This window comes from Cherax quadricarinatus, chromosome 30 (assembly GCF_038502225.1).
Source record: "Cherax quadricarinatus isolate ZL_2023a chromosome 30, ASM3850222v1, whole genome shotgun sequence".
Taxonomy (NCBI): Eukaryota; Metazoa; Arthropoda; class Malacostraca; order Decapoda; family Parastacidae; genus Cherax; species Cherax quadricarinatus.
Window position 1 is genome coordinate 11,900,536 of NC_091321.1, and position 19,280 is coordinate 11,919,815.

At 39.5% G+C, this 19,280-nt stretch overlaps 1 protein-coding gene across 4 annotated transcripts in view; it reads left to right on the plus strand.

Moving 5' to 3' along the window:
- Prp39 (pre-mRNA processing factor 39) overlaps positions 1–19,280 on the plus strand; it is an 85,070-nt gene that overhangs the window by 13,192 nt on the left and 52,598 nt on the right. For all 4 annotated transcript variants that reach the window (XM_053781851.2, XM_053781852.2, XM_070089898.1 and 1 more), the window contains exons 6-7: positions 6,480–6,605; positions 18,454–18,628. In XM_053781851.2, the coding sequence (XP_053637826.1) occupies positions 6,480–6,605; positions 18,454–18,628 (301 nt within the window). The remainder of the gene's footprint in view (positions 1–6,479; positions 6,606–18,453; positions 18,629–19,280) is intronic.

Sequence of the window (19,280 nt, forward strand, 5' to 3'; positions counted from 1 at the left end):
TGTAAGCTATTAATTATATTATGATTTCTGTAATGACAAGGAATTAGAGATATGAATTGTTATATGGTAATTGTGGGCATTGAATTGCATTTAATACTTTGTGAAAGAGCATATGAAAGGTTTTTACATAGCAGAGGTGATAGGGTGAGTATATGGAGAGTAAAAGAAAGATTAAGAGAGATGAGTTAGTGTAAAAGAAGAGCAAGCAAGTAATACTTAGGTGAGGTTCTATAAACAAATTTTGCTGAGAATAAGAAAAAGTTTTGAAGTGAGATTAATAGGTTGAGAAAGCCTAAGAAATGAAAGGGTGGAGTTAAAAAAAAACATTAGTCGGGGGAAAAAAGAGGTTTTTGGGGGGTTTTGGCATTTGGGGAAGGGACAAAAGAATGACAGGAAAGCTAAAATCTATGGGGGAAGGGGAGGGTGGGGGTGGGCCCAAAAAGGTGGAAAGGGGGGGAAAGGGGGGAAAGGGTTGGGTTTTGCAAGCGGATGAGCGAGATAGGAGGAATGGGAGATGTTAAGGAATGTAAGGGATTTGAACCAATGAGAGAATAATTGTGGGGGACTGAACTAAAGTAGGAGAAACTTTGAGAGGGGGGGGTAAATTTTTGGGGGTGCCGGGTTTAAATGATAAGGGGAGCCTTTGATTGAATTTTTGTATAAAAAGGGGGTTTTTAAGGTAATACATTTTTTAAAAAAAAGGGTTTTAAAAAGAAACAATATGAGGGAATGACAGTGTTTTTTGGGATTTGTTTTGGGAGATAAAAGATGTTGAGTAGACTTGGATGTACATGTTTATAGGGGGCCACAGATATATCAGATCATTTTTAGTTGTAGCCACTGAGAGTAAAAGGGAGATGGGATACAAGGAGAATAGAACACGGGAAGAAGAGGAAGGTTTATAAACTAAAAGAGGAGGCAGTTGGGTAAGATATAAACAGCTATTAGGATAGATGGGCTAATGAGAAAGGCAATGGGGTCAAGAGGTGGGGGGGTTTAAAATGTAGGAGACAAAGAATTTTTGGGTTTAAAGGAAAAGGGGCAGGAGGGAAGAGGACAAGGGAAATGAAAAGAGAGAGAAAGGGGAGAAAAAATTAGATAGAGGTTTTTACAAAGAGAAGGATGCAAGGAGGGAAGAGATATGGAGAAAAAGAGAGAATTGAGAGTGGAAAAAGAAAGAAAAGAAAAAGAGTGGTGAGATGTTACAAAAATTTGTTGAAAAAAAAAAAGTTTTGGAGGGATTAACAAGTTAAGAAAGCCTAGAGAACAAAAAGGATTTTGTTAAAAATAGGAGAGGAGAGTTATTAAAAGGAGAGTTAGAGGTATTAAGATGGAAGGAATATTTTGAGGAATTGTTAAATGTTGATGAAATAGGGGGTGATTTTTGGATAGGGGAAAAAGGAATAACATCAGGAGGAGGAAGAGCCAGGGAGTGTGGGGGGGAAATTCGGGGGGCAGCAGGTAAAAAAGAAAGGGGGTAAGGCAGCCGGGATTGATGGGGTGATAGAAAAAGTTAAAAGCAGGTGGGGAAAAGTTTGGGGGGTTTGGGATATTTAAAAATGTATGGAAGAGGTAATAGGATTTGGGAGAGAGCATGCAGGGTTCCTTTGTATAAAGGCAAAGGGGGAAAAAAAGAGGCAAAATTATAGGGGATAAGTCTGTTAGTGTACTCTGTAAAGTGTATGGGAGTTAAATTGAAAGAATTAAGAGTAAGACGGGGAATAGGATAAGATGAACAAGGATTTGGAAATAGGGGTTGGGGACCAGGTGTTTAAGGGAAAAAATAAGGAACAGATTTAGATAAGGCAAAGAGGTCTTTTGGATTTTGGGTTTGAAAAGGGGGAAAAGGGGGGATAGGGGGGGAATGTGGCAGATTTCAAGTGTATGGTGTAAGGAGGTTATGGGAAAACAGGAAGAGTTTACAGATATGAGGCTTTAAAAGAGAAGGAAAGAGGGAAATTTTTTCCCATAAAAATAGGGCCTTGACAAGGATTTTATGTCACTGGTTGTTTAAATATTTATAGATGGGGGTAAGAGAAGTAAATGCAGGGGTTGGCAAGAGGGGAGTTAAAAGATAAAGAATCACACACAAAGTGGGAGTTCAAGCCTTTTTTCTGATGACACGGTTTGGGGGATTCTAAAGAGGTTTCAGATTGTGATGAATTTGTAGGGTGCAAAAAAAGAAAATTAAAAGGGGAATACAGGAGAGTAAGGAGAGGATAAAAAAAGATTAGGTGATGAAAGATTAATATGATTGAGGAGAGAGTATGGGGGGGGAACGATTCAGATATTTGGGAGGGGCGTGTCCCGGGTGGGCTATGAAAAATGAGGGAACTAGAATTGATGAGGAAAAAAAGGGGTGGTCCTTAGGGGTCTGTGGGGGCAAAGAACTTTTCCTTGGAGGCAAAGAGGGAATGGGAGTTGTTTTTTAACGCCTTTTATGGGGGGAAGGGGTGATGAATGGCAGCGAGAGAAGGCTGGAGGCAGGGAGAGTCATGTCTGAGGGCAATGTGGTGGAATATAAGCAGAGAATTATTTAAGTTAAAGGGGGTGCGATTACCAAAAATGTTGTCCAGAGGGCTGAGGAAGGGGTTTTTGAGGGGGTCTGGATTGTAGAGAGAATGGAGAAAAAGAATGACTTCAAGAGTGTATTTGTAGTGGAAGGAAAAGGGGTAGGGGGCCCCAGGGGAAGGTGGGGGGGGGAAAAAGGGGGTTTGGTGGGGGGCTTGACTTCCAGCAGGCATGGGTGTTTGATAGGAGGAATGGAGACAAAAGGTTTTACTTGACGGGGTGGAGGTGAGCAAAAAACATTTAGAAGGGGTCAGAAACGCAGGCCGGGCTTGAGTCCTGGAGATGGGGAAAACAGGCCCCACCTGAAGGGGGGGTTTGCTGAGCTTAAAAAATGAGTGAAAACACCCCGGCAAGACAGTGATGGAGTGAATGATGGTGAAAGTTTTTTTTTTGGGGCCCCCCGCCTTGGTGGAATCGGGCCGGGGAAATAAAAAAAATAATAGAATGGAGAAATATTTGGGGCCTGAGACTGTTGGAGTGTGAGCAGGAATATTTAGTGAAGGGATTAGGGAAAACCGGGGAATAGTCGGGTTATCCTGAAAAAGCCAAAAGCCTGCACTTTAAAGGAGGGGGGGGATATTGGGAGTTTGGAGGGATAGGGGATCTTTTTACGATATGCTTCTAAACCTTTATTTTGAGCACTCTGCAAAAGATATTGGAGGTTGAAAATGTTTAATGACATGAAAATATTTTCTTTTTTGGGGGTTTTTTTTTTTCAAAACCCCCCCGTGGGGGAAATGCCTGCACTTTAAAGGAGGGGTTTGGGATATTGGCAGTTTGGAGGGATATGTTGTGTATCTTTATATGTGTATGCTTCTAGACTGTTGTATTCTGAGCACCTCTGCAAAAACAGTGATAATGTGCAAGTGTGGTGAAAGTGTTGAATGATGATGAAAGTATTTTCTTTTTGGGGATTTTCTTTCTTTTTTGGGTCACCCTGCCTCGGTGGGAGACGGCCGACTTGTTGAAAAAAAAAAAAAAATAGACATTTTCATTAAGCCATCAATGGTTTTTTTCAAAATTATATAATAAACACGCTATGTAACATATAAACATGATACATACACCCACAGTATAAAAATTGACACGAATGAGATTTGTTTACCAAGCGGTTGGTGGGAGGGTCGGAAGAACTGTTTTCTCTAGTCAGACGCCAGTAACTTAACTAGAAATTCATTCCTTTCATATGCCTTCACTCTATCTATAGCTATTTACGACCCTTATGGGTTTAGCGCTTCTTTTTTATTATGATTATAACAACTTGTAATAATAATAATTTGTAATAATAATTTGTGATAATAATAATTGTCAAAGCATCATTCCTTCTAAAAATTACATGAGAATGGAAGTGTTGTTCCTTTATTTATTCTTCTGTACCACTGTGGAGACAACTTGTAAACAATATAAGGTGTTTGTATGAATGTGTATGAAGCACAACCAGACGCTTTGTCTGTTTGTTTACATAGGTAGGGTGGCCAGGCAGGCTACCCTACCCTACCTCCCACACGACTTTCTACAAATAAATACTTTTCACCTCTCACCCTACATTAAGACCATTAAGACTACAAATATTTTAAGGTAAGTAATGAGTGTACTGTATATACTACATTTTATCACTCTAGGGCACTCTAAGCATCATAGTATATTATGGGTGGGTGGGGTGGCCAGGAGGGCTACCACACCTGACTTCTTACAGTAAATACTACTCACCTTTTGCCCTGCATTAAGACTGCAAATATTTTTGAGGCAAATAATGAGTGTACTGTGTGTGTATTTTACTTTTTATTGTTTTTTAATACCTAGTTGCTAACCTAATATGTGATAGTGTACAATTGTTATTTGGCATTTATATGCATTTATAAATGGAAAAAATGGTGTTCTGCTTTCCAGCAGTAGCCTGGAACCTAACTTGCTGTACAAGTGGGCCCTACTGTATAGAGTAGATTCAAGTTTGTGATCAAAAATTGATTAGTAGAAAGAAGCAGGTCTGAGAGTTGGATCTCATCCCATGCAAATTCAAATAAAAACAATGCAGGCAAATTTAATGTGAAGGCTGAAGTTTGACTGTGTGATATCTTGCTTTAAGGATATCTACAATACAGCATGTTTGTGGGTAATACATTCATTCTTTTATATCTTAGTATAATAGCTTTTGTACATTAGAGAATAATGATTTTGGATTACTCTCAGGGCAGCTGTTTGGCATAATTTTGAAAGTAGTAGTATTTCATATGGAATATGGGTAGGGGTGCTAGAATTGGAAGAATGCTGTACAGGAAGCAGTTTAATGAATTTCGATGTAAGACTTCAAAAATACAGAACAGAATCCATTGAGTGAGTTGATTTGGAAAAAATAAACAAGGTCCATTGGGTAAAGAATTTTCCATGCTTGTGATTAATTATTTTTCTCTCTGATCAAACTAGACTAGAACCAGTTAGAGTAATGTAATTGGTAAATAATAGTCATAAAAGTAAAAAAAATTTTCCCCAACACACTGGCTGTCTTCCACCGAGGCAGGGTGATCCAAGAAAGAAAGAAAGAAGCACTTTCACCATCATTCACACATAATGACCGTCTTTGCAGAGGCATGCAGATATGAAAGTTCAGACTTACTCCAAATAACAAATTTTCCAAACCCCTCCTTTGAAGTGTAGACATTGTACTTCCCACCTCCAGGACTCAAGCCTGGCTAACCAGTTTCCCTAAATTCCTTCACAAAATATTACCCTGTTCACACTCCAACAGTTCTTTAAAGCCCCAAAAACTATTCATCTCTACTCATTCCTATCTAACATGCTCACACATGCCTGCTGTATGTCCAAGCCCCTTGCAAACAAAACCTCTTTTACCCCCTCCCTCCATAAAGTTAAATATTAAACAATTTATTTCATTTATTCCCTTTATTCTGTGAAAGACAAGGTGAATCATAGAATTGATGACAGTAAAAAAAGTAGTAGTGCACTGAGGAGTCTGTGGAGACAAAGAACGTTATCCATGGAAGCAAAGATGGGAATGTATGAGAGTATAGTGGTACCAGTGCTCTTATATGGGTGTGAAGCATGGGTGGTGAATGTTGCAACAAGGACAAGGCTTGACACAGTGGAGATGTCGTGTCTGAGGGCTGTGTGTGATGTGAATATGCAGAGAATCCCTAGCTTGGAGATAAGGAGGGGCGGTGTTTCTAAAAGTATTATCCAGAGGGCTGAGGAGGGATTGTTTAGGTGGTTTGGACATTTAGACAGAATGGAGCAAAATAGAATGACTTGGAGGGAGTATAAATTTGTAATAGAAAGAAGGTGAGGCAGGGGTCATCCTAGGAAAAGTTAGGAGGGAGTGAGTAAAGGAGGTTTTTGTGTGCGAGGAGTTCAGACTTCCAGCAAGCATGCATGAACATGTTAGATAGGAGCGAGTGGAGGAAAGTGGTTTTTGTAATTTGATTTGCTGTTGGAGTGTGAGCAAAGTAACATTTATGAAGGGATTAAGGGAAACCCTTTAGCTGGACTTAGAGTCCTGGAGGTGGTAAGTACAATGCTTGTGCTCTGGAGGGGTGGAGATATGTTGCAGTTTTTGAACTGTAGTGTAGGCATGCCTCTGGCAAGACAGCGATGGAATGAGTGATGCTAAAAGTGTTCCTTCTCTTTCGGGTCACCTTGCCTCAGTGGAAAACGGCTGTTGTGTTAAATAAAAAAAAATATGGAAAGTCCTCAATTATGCAGAGCATTTCTTGTATCAGTGTTGGAGCACTAATCGATCAGTAGCAGCCATAAAAGTAGTTTAAGTACTATTTAAAAAAAAAAAACATCCTAGAAGCCCACTTTATTGCTGCTTTGTGAACTCTGTAATTCTTCATGAGAGGGTCAATTTGTTTATAAGATGTATTACAAATGTCTTATTCTGTTTTTTTCAGGTCAGACAAATTGTGGGAAGCTTATATTGCCTGGGAAAGTACTGGCAAGAGATGGAAGAATGTAACACTCCTGTATGAAAGGATTTTAGCAACTCCAACAAGTAAATATATGCAACATTGGCAGAAGTAAGTAGTTTTTTAGTATGAATTTAATTACACTTCGACAGTGAGTTTTAAATAGTCCATCTGTGTCCTGTGTTTGTAGTGTAGTGACTTTCATTACAGTCACTAAATTATCAAGCTGATTTTTTCCTCCAAGGTTGCACTGTAGCTTGGTTCTTGTATCCCTCCTATTGTTTGAGTGGACTTGTTCCTGCCTGTAGTCTTATGTTAATATCTGAGCTTAGACCCCATGGCTTAAACTGTCTCATTGATTATAACTTGTTTAATTTCATTTTCTTCAATTTCAATAAAGGTTTTAATACAGTATTCTCATCAATATCCATGGCAGTCTTATTGATTATGAACTTATAAAAGGGATATTATAGGGCAGATAGGAGAGCAGTGTAGCATATGTTGCAAATGTATGGAATAGGTGGTAGGTTACTAAAGGTATGTAGGAAAGAGGGAGGGAGTAATTATTTCTTGGCAAAACTAGGACTGGGATGCATAATATCACCATGGTTGTTTAATGTGTGTTTTGGAGATTCTAAAGATAAGCTGCAAATGTTAGTGGGTGAATTTGGGAGGACTTGTAAAAGAAGGAAATTAAAAGTAAACATAGTAAAGCTCAAGTTGATGAGAGTAACAAAAAGTCTAGGTAAACAAAGATTGAACAAGAGATTTGATGGATGGAGCATGGAGGAATTGAATGTATTTAGGCTTAGAATTTTAACCCTTTAAGTGTGTCCAATGTACTAGTACACAAATGCTCACAGTGTGTCCTACATATTAGTACGTACACATAATTTTTCATACAACTCTTTGGATCTCCTTCCATTTATTCATTCATTTGAAAAATCTAAGGCCAGCAGGGTGCACACAGTGCATCATGGCTAACTGCTCAAGGGATAACTATCCAATGTACTAGTACTTCTCACTGGCAAATGTAAACAATTGAATCAGGAGTATTAATAAATAGAGTAAAGTCTGAGTCAGGTACAGTGAAAAGGTCTGTTCCACAAGGCACAGTACTTCCTCCCATCCTGTAACTCATCCTCACATCTGACAGAGATATAAGCCACAGAACCATGTCTTCCTCTGCGGAGGACACCGAATTTGCTTGACAACGTCATCCATCAAAGACACTATAAGACTCCAAGCAGACATCAACCAAATCTTTACGTGGACTGCAGAAAACAATATGAAGTTCAATGAAAAGGAATTTCAGTTACTCTTATATGGAGAACATGAGGAAATTAAAACTGTATCAAAGTATAAAACAAATTCCAACCACACAATAGAGTGAAAACTAATGTGAAGGACCTGGAAGTGATAATGTCAGGGGATCTCACTTTCAAACTGTGCTTCATGGCACACATAAGTATGATAAGTACACCTAAATTATTGAGAACGGTTGAAGTCCCTTGAGTTGTATTTCCTGAAATACAGGCGAGACAGATACATGATAATATACTCTTGGAAAATCCTAGAGGGAATAGTATCAAATTTGCACACGAAAATCGCCCCCTACAAAAGCAAAAGACTCGGCAGGAGATGCAACATTCCCCCAATGAAAAGCAGGGGCACCATGAGTACACTAAGAGACAACACAATAAGTGTCAGGGGCCAAGACCATTCAACTGCCTCATAGCATACATAAAGGGGATTACCAGTAAACCCCTGGCTGTCTTCAAGAAGGCACTGGACAGTCACTTAGTCAGTACCTGATCAGGAGGGCTGTAGTTCGTACATTGGTTTATGTGGGGCCATCAGTAACAGCCTGGTTGATCAGGCCCTGATTCATTACAAGGCCTGGTCACTGACTGGGCTGTGGGGGGATATTTTGTGAAGGGATTCAGGGAAACTGGTTAGCTGGACTTGAGCCCTGGAAATGGGAAGTACGGTGGACCCCCGGATTAAGATGTCGTCAGATTAAGTAATAATTGGATTAGGTAACGTTTTTGCGTCAAAATATTGGCTCGGTTAACGACACTGAGCTCGGTAAAAGTCATTCATCCTGGACGTGTCCACGCGCCGTGATCGCCCCATTCACTCCATGTACAGCCAGTGTGCCATTGTTTACCAGCCAGTGAGGACGATTCCACACGTACATGTGATACATTTTGTATTATTCCATTGTTTTTAGTGCTTGTAACTGCTAAATAAGCCACCAAGGTCCCAAAGAAAGCTTCTAGTGCCAGCCCTTTGGTGAAGAGGGTGAGAAACACTATAGAATTCAAGAAAAAGTTTATAGAAAGATATGAAAGTGGTGGTGGTAGTATGGGCCAACAGGTCTGCTGCAGTGTTCCCGCTTTCTTATGTACACTATCCAGGGTACTTCCCCACACACCAGCCAGGGTACACACACACACACACACACACACACACACACACACACACACACACACACACACACACACACACACACACACACACACACACACACACACACACACACACACACACACACACACACACACACACACACACACACACACACACACACACACACACACACACACACACACACACACACACACACACACACACACACACACACACACACACACACACACACACACACACACACACACACACACACACACACACACACACACACACACACACACACACACACACACACACACACACACACACACACACACACACACACACGATTTGATTTGATTTGATTGGGACTTGCACATGAGTGAATAGAATTATCAAAGCTTATTGCTTGAGAAGCATTGAAAATTGGGTTGGGCAAATACGATTTTGTTAGCGGGATGGTTTGTGAAGGACCTGCCTAGTATGGGCCAACAGGCCTGCTGCAGTGTTCCAGTTTTCTTATGTGCAAACATTCCAGACACTCAAAAGTATTAAACAAAATCATTTTTTTACATGAAATATACATATCCCTACACAGAAAACAATGAGACATGCAGAATAAAACATTACTAAAATGACACTTACCTTTATTGAAGACTTACTGATGAGTGATGAGACGGGGAGAAGATGGAGGTGTACTATTGTTTGGAAGGGGAATCCCCTTCCATAAGGACTTCAGATATCAAGTCCTTTTCTGGGGTTACTTCCCTTCTTTGTTTTTTAATGCCACTAGGACCAGCTTGAGAGTCACTGGACCCCTGTTGCACAAAATATCTGTCCAGAGAGCTCTGTTTCTGGCATCTCTCAAAAATTTCCCTAAAATGGGACACAACATTGTCACTGTAGATGTTGCCAGCATGGCCTGCAACAGCTGTGTCAGGGTGATGTTCATTCATAATTTTTTTTTTTTTCAACAAGTCGGCCGTCTCCCACCGAGGCAGGGTGACCCCAAAAAAAGAAAGAAAATCCCCAAAAAGAAAATGCTTTCATCATCATTCAACACTATCACCACACACACAAAAACAGTGATAATGTGTGAGTGTGGTGAAAGTATTGAATGATGATGAAAGCATTTTCTTTTTGGGGATTTTCTTTCTTTTTTTGGGGTCACCCTGCCTCGGTGGGAGACGGCCGACTTGTTGAAAAAAAAAAAATTTATGAATGAACATCACCCTGACACAGCTGTTGCAGGCCATGCTGGCAACATCTACAGTGACAATGTTGTGTCCCATTTTAGGGAAATTTTTGAGAGATGCCAGAAACAGAGCTCTCTGGACAGATTTTGTGCAACAGGGGTCCAGTGACTCTCAAGCTGGTCCTAGTGGCATTAAAAAACAAAGAAGGGAAGTAACCCCAGAAAAGGACTTGATATCTGAAGTCCTTATGGAAGGGGATTCCCCTTCCAAACAATAGTACACCTCCATCTTCTCCCCGTCTCATCACTCATCAGTAAGTCTTCAATAAAGGTAAGTGTCATTTTAGTAATGTTTTATTCTGCATGTCTCATTGTTTTCTGTGTAGGGATATGTATATATCATGTAAAAAAATTATTTTGTTTAATACTTTTGGGTGTCTGGAATGGATTAATTGGATTTCCATCATTTCTTATGGGGAAAATTAATTCTGATTGTCAGATTCGGCATAAGCACAGACTGGATTGGATTAATTATGTTATCCGGGGTTCCACTGTACAATGCCTGCACTGTGAAGGAGGGGTTTAGGATATTGGTAGTTTGGAAGAATTTCTAAACTGTCGTATCTGAGCACCTCTGCAAAAACAGTGATTATGTATGAGTGAGGTGAAAGTGGTGAATGATGAAAGGATTTTCTTTCTTTTTGGGGATTTTTTCTTTTTGGATCACCCTGCCTTGGTGGGAGATAGCTGATGTGTTAAAAAAAAGAAAAATATATCTGAGAAGTAAATCGCTGACTTTTTTCTATGTTTTGAGAAGTAATAGTCAGAAAAAATTGTAATGCTATAGGTATTTCCTGTACATAGCCTTTAACCCTTTCACTGTCGGTGCTGTATAGATACGTCGTACAAGCAAGTGTAGGTGACGTATTAATACGCCAAAATTCTAGCGGTTTCAGATCTAGGGAGAGAAAGCTGGTACACCTACATGTGAGAGAATGGGTCTGTGTGGTCAGTGTGTAGTATAAAAAAATCGGGGAGCCAGTGGTGCACTGTGGAAGACCCATTTCAGTAGGCCTTGTTTACCATGCTTTGCCGTAATATATACCCCTCTCTCCGGCAGATTGGGACTGTTCTTTTCCCAAGTGATAGTTCTAACACAGAAGAAAGTGTCAGGGAAGATGAATTTCATGGTTTTAAGGATTTTGTGACTGAAAGCAATGCCTAGGACACCAGAAATAGTGCTGAAAACCCAGATGACCATCAACCTTGGATAACTCGAAAAAAGTCAGTGACTTATTTCTATGTGGGTGGTGAGGAAGACTGTATGTGTAATGGGTGTTTGTGGTGGTGGTTTAATGCTTCATTTGACACCAGCCACACTGCTCTCAGCACATCAACAAAGGCTACCTTCAACCATCCACACACTAACAACCTTCCACAAGCTGTAGCAGTTTTAGGAATGTGTCCAGTCACTATGTGTGTACAGTGGACCCCTGGATTACGTTGTCATCGGAATTTGTAATATTCGGAATAAGTAACATTTTTTTCATCAAAATATTGGCTCGGTGATCGTCATTGAACTTGGTATTAGTCATTCGTCCCGAATGCGTCTGCGCGGCTCAAGTGGTCCGACACACCATTTACAGCCAGTGTGCCATTGTTTATTAGCCAGTGAGAACGATCCCACGTGTTCATACAATGTATTTTGTGTTTGCAACTGCTAAAGGAGCCACCATGGGCCCAAAGAAAGTTCCTAGTGCCAGCCAGCTCTTTGGTAAAGGGCTGAGAGAGAGGGGAGAATGTGCCTTTTTCAGTGATTCTGCAATATGTATGATACTAAAGCAGCAGGAGTCTATAAAGGCTATAACGCCAGCCAGCGATAAAGTGAAGCATTAATGGTGTAGCAAGTAAGTTAAGAGGACAGCACAAGACTGACTCCTCCATTGTTGTTGAAGGTATATAGGGCTACTGACTAACACCGCCACCTCTGATGCCGCCTTCACTACCACTATGTAAGACTTATCTTTCAGTGGCCCTTATACACCCAACAAAAAAAACACATCACCACTTGTGACATTCTTAATGCCATACTTTATTCATTCTAGAGTATATATCATGTTTCTGTGTTATTAATATTGTTTATTATGTCATATTAGATGAATTGTGCTAGATAAATAAGCCATAGAGCTGATATTAGTGTCAGTGAAGGACTATCTTGTCCTGTCTCCCAACACAATTCCTAACATATGCCAGAAACAGATCTCTCTGGAACACTTTTTTTGAGCGACAGTGGTCCAGTGACTCAAGCTGGTCCTAGTGGCATTAAAAAAACAAAGAAGGGAAGTAACCCAGGATAAGGACTTGGTACCTGAAGTCTTTATGGAAGGGGATTCCTCTTCCAAACAGTTGTAAACTCCACCATCCTCTCCCCTCCTCCTGTCTTCCATACATCACTATGCCTTCAATAAAGGTAAGTGTGATGTTGTTATTGTTTTCTTCATGTATCATTGTTTACTGTGTAGGTAAATGTATATTTCATGTAGAAAACATTTTTTGTTAATACTTTTGGATGTCTGAAACGGATTAATTGGATTTCCATTATTTCTTATGGGGAAAATTAATTCGGAATTCGTCAGATTCGGGTTTAGTCACTCTCTCTGGGATGGATTAATTACGAAAACCGAGGGATCCACTGTATATATATTATAGAACAGTAGCAATAAACTACTTTATTTATTGTTGGTATGTGTAAACAGGTTTTGTAAACAATATAATGATAATGTTTGCGCAGTTGTGGTGTTGCACACGAGTGGATATATATGCTTTGCACATTATATTGGTCTCACAAGCCACAAAAGTTACTTGAAACAATAAAATATTAAAAAATAAAAGAAAAAAGTAGAATAAAAGTAAAAATATTACCAAGTGAGTGGCAGTCGCCGATGTTGCCGTAAGCAGTTCACTTTGTCAACTTCACGCCACTACCTCGGAAAGTACTGATCACAATTTTTTTTTTCTTTTAAAACGCTCGCAAAAATATTCTTAAGATTTTGTTAATTTTTTTTTTTTCTAACACTGAGAGCAAGTTTAGAATTGGGTCTCAACAGTGAAAGGGTTCAAGACCAAATAATAATAATAAAAAGAAGAATAAAAACCAATTATTCCATGGATATACAGTGGTCCCTCGTTTTTCGTAATTAATCCGTTCCTGGAGGAGCTACTATAAACGAAATTTACGATTTGCGAATCAATTTTCCCCATAAGAAATAATGTAAATAAAATTAATCCATTCCTGACAACCAGAAGTATTAAAACAAAAAATTTTTTTACATGAAATATAAATGTAGTACATAAACAATACAATGGGAAATGATGAATGAAACATTAACAGCATAACACTTACCTTTATTGGAGATTCTTCTTAGAGTATGGGAGACTGGAGGAGGAGAGAGAGTGGATTGTTTACAGTTTGGAAGGGGAATCCCCTTCCAGCAACACCTCAGGTACCAATTGCTTCTCTGGGGTTGCTTCTCTTCTCTGTTTCTTAATGCCACTAGGACCACCTTGAGAGTCACTCTAGTCCTGTCTCGCAAAGTAACTGTGGAGAGAGCTCTGTTTCTGGCGTCTCTTTAACACTTCCCTAAAATGGCCCAAGACTTTGTCACTGTACATATTTCTCACCTTCTTTACCACAGGCTTGGCACTAGGAGCTTTCTTTGGAGCCATGGTAGCTTATTTAGTACTTGCAAGCACTAAAATGAGTGGAATATTATGAAATATTTCATAGGAGCACTTGAGGGAACCTTCATCACTGGTAAACAATGCCAGACTGGCTGGGTAGGGAGGCCGCCTTGGCTCACACCGTGCGTACGCGTCCCGGACAAACTACCATTCGCGAGTCAACCTATGAAAAGCGAGTCCATGTTTATACGAAAATACCCCTATGATTGGCGAAATTTACGATTGCTGAGAACTACGAAAAGCGAGGGACCACTGTACAGTGGAACCTCGGCTTACGAATGCCCCACCATGCGAACTTTTCAGTATACTAACCGTCATTTGATCAATTTTTTGCTTCTGGATACAAATGAAATTTCAGGATGTGTACTTCTCCCTTAAGGGAGGTTCCTTAAATAAATAAATAAATAAAATATAAAATACTTATTAGTAGGTAGTAGGTTGGTAGACCAACCACCCAGGGAGGTACTACCATCCTGCCAAGTGAGTGTATAACGAAAGCCTGTAATTGTTTTACATGTTGGTAGGATTGCTGGTGTCTTTTGTCTGTCTTGTAAATATACAAGATTACAGGTATGTCTTGCTACTTCTACTTACACTTAGGTCACACTACACATACATGTACACATTTATTTATACACACTCCTCTGAGTTTTCTTTGATTTTATCTTAATAGTTCTTGTTCTTGTTACTTTTCCTTTTATATCCATGGGAAAGTGGAATAAGAATCTTTCCTCCGTAAGCCATGCTTGTTGTAAAAGTCAACTAGGATGCCGGGAAAAATGGGCTGGTAACCCCTTTTCCTGTAATAATTACTAAAAAGAATAAGAAAAGTGTCAAATTGGGATGTCTGTGTGTGGATGTTGTGTGAATGATAAGAAAGAGATGATTGTGGATGTTATGAATTAGAAGAAGCTGGATGTCCTGGCATTAAGTGAAACAAAGCTGAAGGGGGTGGGAAAGTTTCAGTGGAGAGGAATAAATGGGATTAGGTCAGGGGTTTCAAATAGAGTTAGAGCTAAAGGAGGAGTAGCAGATCTAAAGGAGGAGTAGCAATAATGTTGAAGGATAAGCTATGGCAGGGAAAGAGGGACTATAAATGTATAAATTCAAGGATTATGTGTTGTAAAATAAAGGTTGGATGTGAAAAGTGGGTTATAGTAAGCGTGTATGCACCTGGAGAAGAGAGAAGTGTAGAGGAGAGAGAGATTTTCGGAAATGTTTAGTGAATGCGTGCGGAGTTTTGAACCAAGTTTGGGAGTACTTGTGGTTGGGGATTTCAATGCTAAAGTGGGTAAAAATATTGTGGAGGGAGTAGTAGGTAAATTTGGGGTGCCAGGGGTAAATGAAAATGGGGAGCCTTTAATTGAGCTATGTGTAGAAAGAGGTTTGGTAATAAGTAATACATATTTTATGAAAAAGAGGATAAATATACAAGGTATGATATAGCATGCAATGAAAGTAGTTTGTTAGATTATGTATTGGTGGATAAAAGGTTGATGGGTAGGCTCTAGGATGTACATATTTATAGAGGGGCAACTGATATATTGGATCATTATTTAGTTGTAACTACAGTTAGAGTAAGAGGTAGTTGGGACAAGAGGAAAATGGCAACAAGAAGTAAGAGGGAGGTGAAAGTGTATCAACTAAGGGAGGAGGAAGTTTGGGCGAGATATAAGCAACTATTGGCAGAAAGGTGGCCTGGTGCAGGTATGAATAGTAGGGGGGAGGGGTTGAAGAGGGTTGGAATAGTTTTAAAAATGCAGTATTAGAATGTGGGGCAGAAGTTTGAGGTTATAGGAGGGTGGTTGCAGGAGGAAAGAGGAGTGATTGGTGGAACGATGAAGTAAAGGGTGTGATAAAAGAGAAAAAGGTAGCTTATGAGAGGTTTATACAAAGCAGAAGTGTAGAGTATATGGAGAGTGAAAGAAAGGTGAAGAGAGTGGTGAGAGAGTGCAAAAGGAGAGCAGATGATAGTGGGAGAGGCACTGTCAAGAAATTTTAATGAAAATAAAAAAAAGTTTGGAGTGAGTTAAACAAGCTGAGAAAGCCTAGAGAATGAATGGATTTGTCAGTTAAAAACAGAGTAGGGGAGTTAGAAGATGGAGAGATGGAGGTTTTGAGTAGATGGCAAGAATATTTTGAGGAACTTTTAAATGTCGACGAAGAAAAGGAAGCTGTAATTTCATGCTCTGGCCAGGGAGGTATACCATCTTTTAGGAGTGAAGAACAGGATGCGAGTGTGGGGGAGGTGCGTGAGGCATTACATAGAATGAAAGGGGGTAAAGCAGCTGGAACTGACGGGATCATGACAGAAGTGTTAAAAGCAGGGGGGGATATAGTGTTGGAGTGGTTGGTATTTTTGTTTAATAAATGTATGAAAGAGGGGAAGGTACCTAGGGATTGGCAGAAAGCATGTATAGTCCCTTTATATAAAGGGAAGGGGGAGAAGAGAGATTGTAAAAATAATAGAGGAATAAGTTTAATGAGTATACCAGGAAAAGTGAACGGTAAGGTTATAATTGAAAGAATTAGAGGTAAGACAGAATGTAGGATTGCGGATGAGCAAGGAGGTTTCGGAGTGGGTAGAGGATGTGTAGATCAAGTGTTTACATTGAAGCATATATGTGAACAGTATTTAGATAAAGGTAGGGAATTTTTTATTGCATTTATGGATTTAGAAAAGGCATATGATAGAGTGGATAGGGGAGCAATGTGGCAGATGTTGCAAGTATATGGAATAGGTGGTAAGTTACTAAATGCTGTAAAGAGTTTTTATGAGGATAGTGAGGCTCAGGTTAGGGTGTGTAGAAGAGAGGGAGACTACTTCCCGGTAAAAGTAGGTCTTAGACAGTGATGTGTAATATCACCATGGTTTAATATATTTATGGATGGGGTTGTAAAAGAAGTAAATGCTAGGGTGTTCGAGAGAGGGGTGGGATTAAATTATGGGGAATCAAATACAAAATGGGAATTGACACAGTTGATTTTTGCTGATGATACTGTGCTTATGGGAGATTGTAAAGAAAAATTGCAAAGGTTAGTGGATGAGTTTGGGAGTGTGTGTAAAGGTAGAAAGTTGAAAGTGAACATAGAAAAGAGTAAAGTGATGAGAGTATCAAATGATTTAAATAAAGAAAAATTGGATATCAAATTGGGGAGGAGTAGTATGGAAGAAGTGAATGTTTTCAGATACTTGGGAGTTGACGTGTCGGTGGATGGATTTATGAAGGATGAGGTTAATCGTAGAATTGATGAGGGAAAAAAGGCGAGTGGTGCATTGAGGTATATGTGGATACAAAAAACGTTATCTATGGAGGCAAAGAAGGGAATGTATGAAAGTATAGAAGTACCAACACTCTTATATGGGTGTGAAGCTTGGGTTGTGAATGCAGCACCGAGGGGGCAGTTGGAGGCAGTGGAGATGTCCTGTCTAAGGGCAATGTGTGGTGTAAATATTATGCAGAAAATTCAGAGTGTGGGAATTAGGAGAAGGTGTGGAGTTAAAAGTATTAGTCAGAGGGCTGAAGAGGGGTTGTTGAGGTGGTTTGGTAATTTAGAGAGAATGGATCAAAGTAGAATGACATGGAGAGCATTTAAATCTGTAGGGAAAGGAAGGCAGGGTATGGGTCGTCTTTGAAAAGGTTGGAAGGAAGGGGTAAGGGAGGTTTTGTGGGCGAGGGGCTTGGAATTCCAGCAGGCATGCATGAGCGTGTTCGATAGGAGTGAATGGAGACTAATGGTATTTGGGACCTGACGATCTGTTGGAGTGTGAACAGGGTAATATTTAATGAAGGAATTCAGGGAAACTGGTTTGTTTTTATATAGCTGGACTCGAGTCCTGGAAATGGGTAGTACAATGCCTGCACTCTTAAGGAGGGATATGGGATATTAGCAGTTTGGGGGGATATATTGTGTATCTTTATACGTATATGCTTCTAAACTGTTGTGTTCTGAGCACCTCTGCAAAAACAGTGATTATGTGTGAGTGAGGTGAAAGTGTTGAATGATGAAAGTATTTTCTTTTTGGGTCACCCTGCCTCGGTGGGAGACGGCTGACTTGTTAAGAAAAAAAAAAAAGATCCAGGAGCATACAAAGAAGTACTTTATTCATAGAACAGGTGGGGTTCAAACCCATGGCAGACAAGTGCTAAAACTCCCAGGTCGTTGGGGTTAACCACTGGTCCATGCCTCCCCAACAAGGTTCATCCATTTAGGTATACTGTATTTTTATATACCATAGGAAGGTTAGCTTAGGCCCAACTGTGATCACAAATATATTTTTTTTTTTTTTAACAGATGAATTCCACACCAGCATGACTGCAGCATGATCTAGCTCTTAAGTTCCCTTAAATCCACCATCATGACTCGTGAAATTGTAATAACATGATTGCAAACCTTTGTTTGATATCTTTGTAATTTGAGATTTCATGAGCAAAGAGGCACTTTTCTGGTGACATTATTGTGCAGATATTTTTCTGCATTTTAGTGGGGAAATGAGAAATAGAGTGAGATCATCATGTTATGCATCTTTAAATGTAAAAAAATTTCAAAGACATTGTTCAGCTGGTCAGTTAAACTATGATTTCTTTACTCTGTTCCTTGATTTAGGTTTCAGGAGCATGTAAAGAAGCATTTGCCAAGTGAAATTGTTGGAGTAGATGAATTTTTGAGCTTACGGCGTGAAGTGCTGGCAGAGCTAAATAGATCAGACATAGAGACTCCAGATGAAGCGCCTCCAGGTGTTGAGGCAGCCCCAGGGGATGAACAAGTCGGGACAAATGTGGTAAGCCTCAATGCAGTTTTGTTTGTTGGCATTAGCAGCTTTTAGAAATGGGAAAAATTTATAATAGCCATCAGTGATAATGGATGCTAGAGAATGAATGTGTTAGAAAGGATTGTATACAAAAGAATCCTTGATAATGGGGAAAACTCTTGGAATGTCCAATTAACTAGCTTTTTTACTTTAAATTGTTGATTTGTCACTTACACTCCATCCCTCAGTTGTTTGCTTCCAAAATGTTTTACATGTGTTGCTAGGTATCATGTGCCTTAATTTGACCATCCCTTAACCCTTCTTCTATACCTTCCATGTGAACCAGGCACAATTGGATGGCATTGCACTGCATGCAAATATATTTACTCTTTTCAGTTTGTGTCCATGTTTGCAGTCTATTTAGGTAACTTGTTAGTGAATGAAAGATGTTCATGGACATAAATTATTTTGTTGCATACCTCGTGTCATTTCCAAAATTATATTAAATTGCTCTAATAGGTGCAGCTGCATCTTGCAAATGTATATGCATTTTCAGTTTGTTTAGCTGTTTGTTGTTATACAAATCTTTTTCAAATGTTTGTATATTGGTAAATAAGGGTGAACATGAAGCTCGTTTGAAAAATCATAATCTTGTATTGATGCAAAAATAGATTTTTAGATT